The sequence below is a fragment of the Stomoxys calcitrans genome, chromosome 2 (genome assembly GCF_963082655.1).
Source record: "Stomoxys calcitrans chromosome 2, idStoCalc2.1, whole genome shotgun sequence".
NCBI lineage: Eukaryota > Metazoa > Arthropoda > Insecta > Diptera > Muscidae > Stomoxys > Stomoxys calcitrans.
Window position 1 is genome coordinate 69,373,933 of NC_081553.1, and position 13,621 is coordinate 69,387,553.

Below are 13,621 nucleotides of genomic sequence, written 5' to 3' on the forward strand. Positions count from 1 at the left end.
CTTCAACGAAAATGTATACAAATTTGAGATCCAGACAACCATATTTCTTCTGCCATTGAATTGTTAAAAACTCTTGGAACAGAGCATACAATTACATACTACCCATGACAACGATGTTTTCCATTTCGTCCAGAATATACACACTAAAACTACTCTCCATAGTTCCTAACATCCCCTTTGATTAGGGATTTCAAAAATATTTGAGTATTAAATGAAAAACTTTCGGGAAGATTTCCAGAGGTCTTGCTTTTGACATTGATGGTGATGGCATACCAAATGTCCATGATACTGATATGGATGGCGATGGCATTCTTAATCAGGAGGACAATGATGCCGATGGTGATGGCATTCCCACTGCCCAAGATGCCGATATTGATGGGGATGGAACACCGAATTATGAGGATGATGACATCGATGGTGATGGCATTGCCAATGAAATGGACCATGATCTAGATGGTGATGGTATGTCAAATGACGAAGAACCCAAAAGTCTTGACCTTGACGGAGATGGTATACTCAACGATGACGATGATGATATTGATGGTGATGTAATTCCCAATGAACTGGACGATGATATGGACGGTGATGGTGTGTTGAATGTACGTGACAAAGACATTGATGGAGATGGAGTACCTAATGTTCAAGATATTGATCATCGGGATATGGATGGTGATGGTATACCCGACCATCATGATGATGATGTGGATGCCGATGGTATACCAAATGCGAAGGATGATGACATTGATGGCGATGGCATACCTAATGAACGCGATATCGATCGCGATGGTGATGGTTTTCACAATGAACAGGATCACAGTGATGGAGAGGCTGATGATAAGAAGATCAGTGGTAGAAGAAAACGGGTAAGATTTTACACTGGAACACCTGTCATGGCCTCTCTTCTTTCTTCATTAACCCTGAACCAGCTGCTGAGGCTGTTGCCGTTGCCGTTTCCGTTTCCGTTACAGTTACCCGTAACCATTATTGCTCTTGTATCGTATATGATTTCTTTACATAACTGGTCTCTCTACCATTTTCTTTATTTCTATGCCATATAACCCTTCAAACATTTATTCCCAATATGGAGACCTTATGATTAGTTTCATACTACTATTTTCTACGCACAATGTTATTTTCCCACACAAGTTTTGGTTGGATCTTTCCTTTTAGGATCCTTCCTTCCAATTTGACCCTAGTAATTTTGTTTTCAAAAAAGAAATTCTGGCAAAGTATTAAATATCAACATTATGGAAGATTTCCAGAGGTCATGCCATTGATTTGGATGGTGATGGCATACCCAACATCCATGACACCGATATGGATGGCGATGGTATACTGAATCACGAGGACAATGATGTTGATGGTGATGGCTTGGAAACCCATGAAGATCCTGATATCGATGGTGATGGCACCTTGAATCATGAGGATGAAGATATCGATGGTGATGGCATTGTCAACGAACATGATCATGATATCGACGGCGATGGCTTGGCTAATCATCATGAACCCACTAGTCTGGATATTGATGGTGATGGCATACCCAACGATGATGATGATGATATTGATGGTGATGTTATACCCAATGATTTGGATAAAGACATGGATGGCGATGGTGTGCCCAATGTGCACGACAAAGATATCGATGGCGATGGCATACCCAATATCCATGATGATGATCATCCCGATATGGATGGTGATGGCATACCAGATTGTGTGGACGACGATAGAGATGGAGACGGCATTCCAAATCACAAAGATGATGACATTGATGGTGATGGTATACCAAATCACAAGGATGATGACATCGATGGTGATGGTGTGCCGAATCATCGTGATGTAGATCGTGATGGTGATGGCGAGCATGATGACAGTGATGCTCACAAGCGTCATGACAAGAAGTCGGTAAGATATATATGTATGCCAAGTTTCATCATGGGTTCTTGATGACATTCCCATTTGTTCGGAAGTCGAAATTGAAGCCGATTTGCCCAATGCTTCACAGATCGGCTTCACAACACCTACTTGATCGTTGGCAAAGACTTGAAAAAACATACGCTCGCTCACACAGAAAAGACACTCTTTTATCAGAACAAAACAGTACAGAACAATGCAAAACGCTGCAAACTCCTTCCCTACTCTTCATACCTCAGGACATTTCCAAAAGTTGACGTTTTTTTCACACTTCCCCCTCCCTTTGTTGTGTTAAAGAAAATCTGTTGGCGTTTCATATTCAGCAATGAATTGGAACGTTTATGTGTTTATTTTTATTAAAATTTAATCTTCACACTACGGAAGATTTCCAGAGGTCATGATATTGATGGCGATGGCATACCCAACGTTCACGACACTGACATGGATGGCGATGGCATATTGAATCACGAGGACAACGATGTGGATGGTGATGGTTTGTCAACACATGAAGATCCCGACATCGATGGCGATGGCACCTTGAACCATGAGGATGAGGATATAGATGGCGATGGCATTGCCAACGAACATGACCATGACATCGATGGTGATGGCATGACAAATGATCAAGAGCCAGCCAGCCTAGACATTGATGGCGATGGTATACCAAATGACGATGATGAGGATATCGATGGTGATGTCATTCCCAATGAATTGGATGAGGATATGGATGGTGATGGCATACCCAATCTCCATGACAAAGACATCGATGGTGATGGTGTGCCCAATGTGCATGATGAAGATCATCGTGATATGGATGGTGATGGAGTGCCCGATGATCAGGATGATGATATTGATGGTGATGGCATACCCAACCACAAAGATGAAGACATTGATGGTGATGGTATACCCAATCATCAAGATGTGGATCGCGATGGTGATGGTGTGCCCAATGTTCATGATCACTTTGATGGTGAGGCCGATGATAAGAAATCTGTTGTTAGTCGCACGAGGGTAAGACTTTTGAGTTGGATGGAAATAATTCCTATTGTTGATCTCCTCTCATTTCTTATCATCTCCCTCAAATAACCAAAGAAAATACAAACTACAGGTGCATTTATCGATGGATGAGGGGGGTCAAAAAGGGCTCTGGGACTCTACTTCTCCTCATGTCTTACCCCCAAAATTGTGTTTTAGTTACTATTTAAATTTTTCTTATTGTTTTTTGCCTTAACTGCACAGTTGCACTTGCCTCCTCAAACTGTAATGATCCTATTCATAGTTTTTTTATGTTGGTGTTAAAGTTTTTTCTTTTTAAATGTAAGAACGAGAAAAAGTGTTAATTAATAAAACATCTTCCCCAACAAAAGCATGATCTCGATGGTGATGGTATTCCCAATATTCACGATCCTGACATGGATGGCGATGGTATTCTCAACCATGAAGACAATGATCTTGATGGTGATGGTATACCCACACACAAGGATACCGATATTGATGGCGACGGAAAACCGAATACTGAAGATGAGGATATCGATGGCGATGGCATTGTCAATGAAAAGGATCATGACATTGATGGTGATGGCATGCCCAACAGTGAGGAACCCAAGAGCCTGGATATCGATGGCGATGGCATACACAATGATGATGATACCGATATCGATGGTGATGTACTGCCCAATGAGTTGGATCCTGATATGGATGGTGATGGGGTGCCCAATAGGCATGACAATGATATCGATGGTGATGGCATACCCAATAAACATGATGAGGATAAACATGAGCAGGCTGATATACAGCCTAGTGCCAAGAAACGGTCCAAACGTGATTTGGAGGCAGTTTCCACCAGTGATATGGATGGCGATGGCATACCCGATGATTTGGATGAGGATAAGGATGGTGATGGAGTGCCAAATCATCAAGATGACGATATCGATGGTGATGGTATACCCAATTATCAGGACAATGACATTGATGGTGATGGCATACCCAATGAGCATGATGACGATCGTGATGGTGACGGTGTGACAAATGCCGAAGATGATAGCGATGGTGAACTGGATGATATTGATACCCGACCGGAAGATGAATTACTTTGGGTAAGATTGTTGCGTATGATTATTGCAGCTGAGCCATCATTTCCCCCCGGTTTCGTTGAGCATTTCCTGTAAAACTCCTTCAACATCATTGTATTATGATTGAGATTTTCTGATCATTTTTAATCTAAACATTTTCAGGTTACCTAAACTCTTATAACCATGGGACGTATCCTGTAAACATGAACACATACTCATATGTTGTTTTTCTCTTTAATTTTTACTATTACTATGCACCATCTCTATCTCTTGCTAGCGCTGTTATTATACACAGTTGATTTTATTTCAGATATATCGTTTCATCATTCTTCTCTTTATCGACATTCCCTTTTCCGTATGGTATAATTTTAATTGCTGGTTAACGTATGTTTTTATTGCTTACTGGTTTGATAAAAATCCTTCAGCCATGTAATCGACTCATTATGAGGAAAAAAATAAGTTGTTTAAACTACGAAGACTTAAAGTGCATGCTTTACCTAAAATGCTTAGTTGAGTTGCTGTTATATGTAGAAATAAGTAGATTAAGAAGCTTTCATCTAAACAAAACAAAATTAAGGCTGAGAAACATATTTTTCTGGAAATTGAGGACATATTCAAATAAAACAAAATCTCGACAATTTGGTTATGGCCACACCATGGAATCTGCTGAGTTATGCATTTTATAAGCTGAACATTCAACGAAATCAAATTTAAATGCTTCTACTGTTAACTAGAGATTAAAATTTGGGAAAATTGAGTTGAAAATGAGATGTATTTTGCCCATATTCGCTGCGGAAAAATTCGGAGTTTTTAAGCTATAAATGGATTGAAATTTCAGTAAAATCGAAAAAAATCCTACTTAAGGCCCAAAGAAGAAACATCAGTGATGACTCTATATGGAAGCTTAAGGAACTTTGAAATATGATCAAGATATGGACAAATACCCCTTATATAAAAATCTTTTAAAGGATAACTTGTCAATACACGAAAGAATTACACCGGTATTCACAAAACTTAATGCAGCTTTAAATAAGTTTAATCTGGCAGTCCTATAGAGAAAATCTGTCAAATATAACTACTTTAAATCTGTTTAAACTGTTTTGAATACCGGCATTAAAATCTACAAGTAAACCAAAGCTAAGTTCGGCTGCACCGAATCTTATATACCCTCCATCATGGACCGTATTTGTCAAGCCCGTACATCTTTATAGGCAAACAAAGGAAAATGAATAAGTGTTGCTATGCCATTGTAATTATGGACCAACCATTAGTGCTGGCAAAATATCGATGGCACTATCGATAGATATTTTTCCTATCGATACCATCGGCAAAGTTAAATATTTTGCAAAATTTATCAAAAATAAGCGATCCCATACTGATTGTATCATATAAGGTACATTGCTCCTATAGAGGGCGCAATTTTCATCCAATTAGGCTTAAATTTTGCACAATGATTTCTCTCATGACTTAAAACTGACTTTTATTAAATTTGGTTTTATTCGTTCTGTGCATTGACATTGCTTCTATATAAATCGATCTATTGATTTTGATTTTATTTTTGTTTGAAATACAGATGATGAGATATTAATGATAGTACAGATATTTATTATTAGAAATATCGGAAATACCGATTTTTGCGATTATCGATAGTTTGTCAGCTCTACCGACCATACGTATCATTGGGCAAAGTTTCAGCCAAATCGGATAAGAAAATCGGGAGTTCGGTTTATATGGGAGCTATATCAGTTTGTAGACCGCTTCAGACCATATTTATCACGTATGTAAAAGTTCGTAAGAGATTGATAATGAATAAGAGTTGCTATACATTTGGAGCTGTGAACTGACCATACATAGCTTAGATGTTGCAAACCATAGTAGTTGTCTACAGGCTCAAGAAGTGGGTAACATGGAAGATATATAAGGTCTTAAACCGATTCAGACCATATTTGGCAAGAATGTTGGAGATCGCAGGTGACATCATTGGTCGATATTTCAGCCAAATCGGATAAGAATTGGGTCCTCTAGAGGCTCATAAAGTATAATCGGAATATCGGTTTAAATAGGAGTTACGCCCTCGAGGGGCTCGGGAAGTGGGTTTTATAAGATCTTAACCCGATTCAGACCATATTTGGCAAGTATGTTGGAGATCGAAGGTGACATTATTGCTCGAAAATTCAGCCAAATCGGATAAGAATTTCGTCCTCGAGAGGCTCATGAAGTACATTCGGACGATCGGTTTAAATGGGAGCTGCGCCCTTTAGAGGCTCAAACAATGGGTGATATTGGAGATATATAAGGTGTTAACCAGATTCAGGCCATATTTGGCAAGTATGTTGGAAATCGCAGGTGACACATTGTTCGACATTTCAACCAAATCGGATAAGAATTTCACCCTCTAGAGGCTTATGAAGTATAATTGGAAGATTGGTTTGGGCCGTAATTGGCACATCTGTTGAATACCATAGTACGTCATAGTACAAAATTTCAGCAAAATCGGATGAGAATTGAGCTCTACAGAAAGTCTTCTAACCAAAGACGAAACGCGTACCATAGTGGTTAACGCGTGATGCGATCTCTGGCTTTCTCTTTCCATTTGCAAAGAAAACCTCCTAGCCCCATTGAGCAGATCTCGAAAGGGGAACAAACAGAATATTTGTGAAAGATTTCAAGCATTTAGCTTGACTCTATCGACAGATGGACAGACATTGCAAGATCGACTTAAAATGAAATGGCGATCAAGTGTATATAAACATTATGGGGTTTTAGACTTTGTGTTGCCACAAACGGAAAGGCGAAATAAGAATACCCCCATCCTTTGGTGGAGGGCGTAACAAAAATAAGAAAAAGGCCAATAAGTTTGGCAGGACCGAAATGTTGATACCAACAAACATTCATCTTCCCAAACTTATGTTGAGGTTAGGCAAAAGGGGGTTTTATCAGGACTTCGGAACCCAACCCTTAGGTCGGAGTATTCAGTCGGAACCGGAATCCAGCTCCAAGACTTCAAACTTACAGCAATGTATTTTCAAAACTTAAAAAAACTTCTACCTCCTTAAAAGTTACGATATGGATTTATATGCGGGCTATATCCATACATTGGCCTATCTGGGTGGCATTGGGGTGAATGTTGGAAGGAATTCTTACTTCACACCAAGCTTCAAGCAAAAATTGACATATTTAGCGGCTCAGAAAATCAGATGGGGGTATGGGATTACATGTGTGTTATATATGTTTATGAAATTTCTGGTTGCAATTTAGTGAATGTTAGATAGCATTATCGCCTATGAAGCTGAACGCCTGAGCCCAAGAACAGAAAGGAGGTCTTCCCTCATCGAACTTCATCTTAAATTCGATAATACTAAATGATATCAGAAAAGTAACCCTACAGTTCCTTAATGGAATTTTCATGCATTTGCAGGGCCTCAGGAAGCCAAATCTTAGAACTTCAATTTATGGGAGCTTTATAGAAATCTGAACCGATATGTGCTTATTGATCATTATACATTCGAGTTTTAATACTAAGAAGAGTATAAACACTCTATAGGGTCGCAGAATGACTAGATTGTTATACCCCCAGTCTAAGGTAGTGGGTATAAAGAGGACAAGTTTGATCCAGTCAGTTAGTGATGAAATGCCATCAAAAAATCTGATTATTGAAATTAAAACGCCTGTAAATACTTATTAATACATCTGAAAAAAGGAAAAATTATAAAACACTGCTCTAAAATTAAAATTGTTGATGAAAGATAAGTAAGACTCTGTATGCCACAACCAACATTCAAAATGCGTGTGTGCATTTTATAGGTTTTTTTCACTCAAAATTTTATACAATTTCATGATTCACTTCAAAAAAAAATATGCCAAAAATCCAGAAAAATTAAATTTTCTCCAAGTCCTTAAATACCCAAAAATAGCTGCTGTCCTCTAAACTTTTAGATTTTACTAATTATTCTTTTTTTTGTAATTGCATCACAGGAAGGTGAAATTCCCGAACAACGTCGTAGCCGCGATCACATTAACGAACTTTTGCAACTTGACGAACAATACAATGCTCGCGAAAAGGCCATCGATAATGTGGCTGAAGTTATTTTGCGTGACATTAAACGTACCTATGAGAATGCCATTAAGCCCTTGGAAGCTATGTTCAAATATCGTGACTTGAGCAATCGTCACTTTGGTGATCCAGAAATTTTTTCCAAACCTTTGGTTTTGTTCATGGGCCCCTGGTCTGGTGGCAAATCATCGATTATTAACTATTTGACTGATAATGAATATACACCTCATTCCTTGAGATCGGGTAAGTTATGGCCGTAGGCCGTTATTTGAAATTTATATATGTTTTTTTTTAGGTGCTGAACCTTCACCGGCCTATTTCAATATCTTGATGTGGGGTAATGAGACGGAAGTTTTGGATGGCACACAATTGGCAGCCGATTATACATTTTCTGGCTTGCAGAAATTCGGTCAAGGTTTGGAGGATCGCTTGCGTGGTCTTAAGATGCCAATTAAGTTGTTGGAAAAGGTAAATAGTGGACAAAAATTGGAAATTCATAATAAGTTGTGATAAGTGGAAGGTGATTTGTTCCTTCTTCTTGTGGCAATGACAAAAAGTACAACAAGAACACCACTTTATCGAAAATATGCTCACTTTTAAAGTATTAATATATTTTATGAACTTGTTCATTGCTCTTATGAATATATTCCCATATTTGATGAAAACTTTGTTTACCTTAAAAATAAAAAAATAGCAACCATGACTTTATAAGTGTTATAAACTTTTTAAATTAAATTAATTAAAATGCATGACAAATTTGATGCAATGCAGGAAAAAATCATAACGCCAATGACCTTTTAGAAATTTAGCAATATTTTGTGTCTTTAATTATAGTAGCTAAACTCTTTAGTTGTTCACACTTCTAACAAATGTTAATATGAAAATGTGGCATTAATAAAATTCAGGCATAATTCGCATTAACTTATGAATACTCCTTAAAGATCATAAATATTTAGCTTGAATTTAATTTATCTAATTTCAATTATGTTGTGGAACTTTAGTAAATGGGTATATTTTGGTTCCTACCTTGCCAAAAATCATTTGTTTATACCCCAGAATAAAATGTTCTTTTATCCCTTTCTAGGTCAACATTGTCGAAATTCCCGGCATTTTGGAAGTACGCAAACAGGTCTCACGCCTCTTCCCCTTCAATGATGCCTGCCAATGGTTCATCGATCGTGCCGATATCATTTTCCTGGTCTACGATCCTGCCAAACTTGATGTTGGCCCCGAAACCGAAGCTATTTTGGATCAATTGAAGGGTCGTGAATATCAAACCCGCATCATTTTGAATAAGGCCGATACTGTGAAACCAGAAGAATTGTTGCGCGTTCAAAGTGCCTTGATTTGGAATATTTCTCCATTGATGTCATCAGCTCAACCACCATTGGTGTATACCACTTCATTGTGGGGTCGTCCCTATCAAGAGGGTTCCCCTGCTCGTTTGTTGTTGGCCCAGGAGAGAGCTTTCCTCAGAGATCTTCGTACAGCTGTTGACAAGAGGATTGAAAACAAAATTGCTAGTGCGCGTCGTTTTGCTGTGAGTATTCTTTTATAGCTTTTTGGACAAGGTTGACCTGTAAATTTAATGTAAAAAGAGTTTCTTTTGTTTGGACTTACCCATGATTTTATATCACGTCTTCGGCTGAAAAAAGAAAAACAGTTTTTGAGATTTTTTTTTATAATTGAATCATTGTAGCGTTTAATCCAAAGAAAGAATAAGTAAAGATTAGGAGTTTTATGAGCATGAAGTTTTGGGTGAACAAATCATGAGATTTGTTCAAAGCAAGCCTTTGCTCAAAGATTGCAGTTACCTGTGATCTAGCTGATTTATCAGTAAACCGAGGTAGGAATTTTCGTCGGTAACCAAGTGGCTCTCCTAGCATTGTCATGGTATAAAGCAGGAAGGTAAGAAAGAACTTGCTGCTATGTTAATTGGTCTGGAAACAGTAGTTTTAACTTGGATTCCTGATCATAAAGGTCTTGTAGGCTGCCTTTTGAATTTTATTGACAATATTACATTCTTCGGAATTACCTTACGGAATTTTTTACTCTGTATTCCTTTTTCAGGAATACAACATTTAGTTTGCAATCTTGAATACGAGCATCTTAAAAATTTTAGAGGCTTAGAAAATTAAGGGTACGCCATACTCTTAAACCTCTCAAACGGATTTATTGACCGATTGGGAAAATGTGATATAATACCCCTAAACGGCATGGGTCTCAATTGGGAGAGAAACCCTACCTTAACATTATTTAAACAAAAATAACGTCAGTTATTGTAAAATGGTTCACCGATTTCTAGTAAATTATAAATTTTTTAAAAAATTTTGAAATCTTGCAATTGAGGGGAAAGCCCTACCCTAAACCCCTTTAAAGGACATGTAAAGCGATTTCGACAATATGGGTATCAAATGAAAGGTGCTTTGGAGCAGTGTACGAAACTAATATACAATATTAGCTGTAATTATCTGGGGGCCGCCCCACCATCAAAAAACATCTAAGCGGACACATAGTTCGAAAAAATATAGGGCTCAATGAAGGGAGGAGCCCTCCCCCTTATCATATAATTATAATAATTATCATTTATATAATTAAATTTATAAATGTAGGTCTGAGTAGGACCTGTGGTCCTTGAAGTCTTGCTGTGCTGGGCACTAGCTTCAAAGTATTTTCAAAATGCAAGTTAAGATTGTAGCGAAACACAAAGAATCATCTATGTAGCTATTTTCAAAATTCTAAATATTTGAACTCATTTTTAATTTTTATATTTTCTTCCGTTTTTTCCAGGTTCGCGTCCGTAATCATGCCAAAATGGTTGACTGCTATCTCAATACCTACTACAATCACAAATCATTGTTTGGCAACAAGAAACGCATTGCCGATACAATTATTGAGAATCCCCAAAATTACCACATCTACGAGGGTCTGTCAACACTGACGAATATCTCGCGTTACGATTTGCCCGATCCCGAGGTGTATCGTGACTTCTTCCGCTTGAATCCATTGTATGAATTCAAGAAATTGTCAGAGACTTGCTCATACTTCCGCGGTTGTCCCATTACCAAATTGGATGTGGCCATTGCTTATGATTTGCCCGATTTGGTAGGCAAATACAAGCGTATGGCCGAAACAGCTTTGGCCAATGTGGAGCAGAAGGAGGCAGCCGCAGCTGGTGGTGGTGAAGATGATAAAAATCAAAAGACCAAAAGTTGAGTTGACATTTCCAAGTGATATAAAAAAACAACAACAACTTAAACAACAACAGAATAAGAAAAACAACTACAAACACTAGATGATAGTCTATGTTAGCCCTTGCTAGAAGAAGAGAAGAAAAAAAGAGAAAAAGTTAACCCTATCTTACAACTAACGAGAGCGCTCTCTCTTTTTCTCTTTATTTGCCTTAAAATGTATTCCATGAATCGAGAGTATTCAAAACGGAGAGCATCTCTCAAAATGAGTGTTATGTGAGAGCGCTTCAACATGTCTTTCTATTATGAGAGTTAAGAGAGAGTAAACGAGTCCAAGCCATGAGAAATTTCTCCTGGCCAATTCTTTTGGAGAACATTAAATATTTCATCAAGAGTTATCACAAGAGAGCTACAGAAGACATCACTTAGTCAAGTTTAAGGAGAGACCACCACCCCAAAACAACAACAACAACAACTACAACATGAGCCAACTGCAACATTTTAATAGCCCTTTTAAGAGTTTACTATTACAAAAAGAAAAAACCTAATAATAACAATAATAAATTAAAACACATTTACACAGAAAATAGCAAAACGAAAAAAGCACTAACCCCCGTCCCCTTTCAAAATTAAAAATAATACAAACAACTAATTGAGAGAAAAGAGAGAGAGATATATGAGAGCGATTTAATTTTTTTTAGTTATCTAAGTCATAACAAGTAGTCACGATTTGAGTTAGAGCAAACCAAACAGAGAGCGAGAGAGAGAGAAAAAAAAAACAAGAAACATTTAGCCAGCACTTTTATCAAAACGATAGACAATCAAATTAAAAAAAAAAAAATTCAGGCCCCTGATTTAATTTGAAATTTTTAATGTTTTTTGAAATCGTTTTTTTTCTTCAAAACAGTTCAACCAACCAACAAACAGACAGACAGCTACTTCTACTACAGTTTAGCACAGTAGGCATATAATTTTATTTAAAGCATTTAATTTATTTGTCAGTGCACGTCATTTTCTATAACTTTGTTATCCCACCATCTATGGAATATTGCACCTCCAAGGGGTTCCTTGGTTCCTTTTGTTCCGTCCGTTTTTTTATATAGAGAAACCCCCGCCCCACCCACAGTCTCTGTTCTTTGTTTCTGTTTTCTTGTCTTTATGTCCTTAGCCCAAAATCATAGAGAATAAGTTTTACATTTTTTGAAAAAAGAAAAAGGAAAAATTTTGAATTTTTTGTGAGACAGTGAAGACGTTTCAACTAATACTTCAGCATACCTATGTATATATGTATGTATTTGGTTAGATATGTTTGTATGTGTGTAAGGATTTTCTTTGCGCATGTATGTATTTAGCCGCCTCCAAACAGTACAGCAAATCTTTTGCAAATGTATTTTTCTTTTTTTTTTGTAATTTAGTACTTCAGTTTTGTGTTTTTTTAGATAGCCTTTTTTCGGTTTAGAAGATGTGTTGTGTGACAGCAAACGTTTTCTGATAATGGAATTTGTAAGATTATTTTTCAATAAAATGATGCGACTTTAAGTAAATAAATAAATCTTAAAAAAAAACAGAAAAACTAAGTTTTTTTATTTATTGCATGTAAAAACTATTTTTTAATAAGGTAAGCAATCACGAATCGAGCATTCCCGTAAGAAGCCCATGGTACAAACAGGAGTGTCCAGATTCAACTGAAACAAATCCCAGGTGATGGTATAGAACCAAACCCTGATGATGGTTTACCGCCTAACCAGAATGAGCATTATCCCATTTAAAGAACAACAAAGCAGCAGGAGCCGATTAATTGTCAGCAGAACTATTTATTGGGTTGCCCAAAAAGTAATTGCGGATTTTTTAAAAGAAAGTAAATGCATTTTTAATAAAACTTAGAATGAACTTTAATCAAATATACTTTTTTACAATTTTTTTCTAAAGCAAGCTAAAAGTAACAGCTGATAACTGACAGAAGAAAGAATGCAATTACAGAGTCACAAGCTGTGAAAAAATTTGTCAACGCCGACTATATGAAAAATCCGCAATTACTTTTTGGGCAACCCAATAATATATAATTTCTTTATTCGCATATATTGGGTTGCCTAAAAAGTAATTGCGGATTTTTTAAAAGAAAGTAAATGCATTTTTAATAAAACTTAGAATGAACTTTAATCAAAAATATATTTTTGCCATTTTGTTCGATAACCTTTTGCCATCTTCCTGGCAAATTTAGTATTCCACGCTCATAGAACTTCTGGCTTTTATCTGCAAAAAACTGAACCAAGTGCGATTTTATAGCCTCGTCATTGTCGAAAGTTTTACCATTTAAGGAGTTCTGCAAAGATCGAAATAAATGGTAGACTGATGGTGCAAGGTCAGGGCTATATGGTGGATGCATCAAAAGT

The 13,621-nt window shown here is 37.1% G+C and overlaps 1 protein-coding gene across 5 annotated transcripts in view; it reads left to right on the plus strand.

The window, feature by feature from the left end:
- Positions 1-12,801, plus strand: part of LOC106089930 (mesocentin) — a 52,658-nt gene extending 39,857 nt beyond the window's left edge. For 4 of the 5 annotated variants that reach the window (XM_013255925.2, XM_013255924.2, XM_059363668.1 and 1 more), the window contains 8 exons: positions 231-863; positions 1,255-1,902; positions 2,296-2,922; positions 3,279-4,007; positions 7,959-8,280; positions 8,333-8,505; positions 9,122-9,577; positions 10,828-12,801. In XM_013255925.2, coding sequence (XP_013111379.2) covers positions 231-863; positions 1,255-1,902; positions 2,296-2,922; positions 3,279-4,007; positions 7,959-8,280; positions 8,333-8,505; positions 9,122-9,577; positions 10,828-11,253 — 4,014 coding nt within the window. In that variant the 3' untranslated portion in view covers positions 11,254-12,801. The remainder of the gene's footprint in view (positions 1-230; positions 864-1,254; positions 1,903-2,295; positions 2,923-3,278; positions 4,008-7,958; positions 8,281-8,332; positions 8,506-9,121; positions 9,578-10,827) is intronic. The other variant, XM_059363667.1, reaches the window with a different exon arrangement.
- The last annotated feature ends 820 nt before the right edge of the window (positions 12,802-13,621 follow it).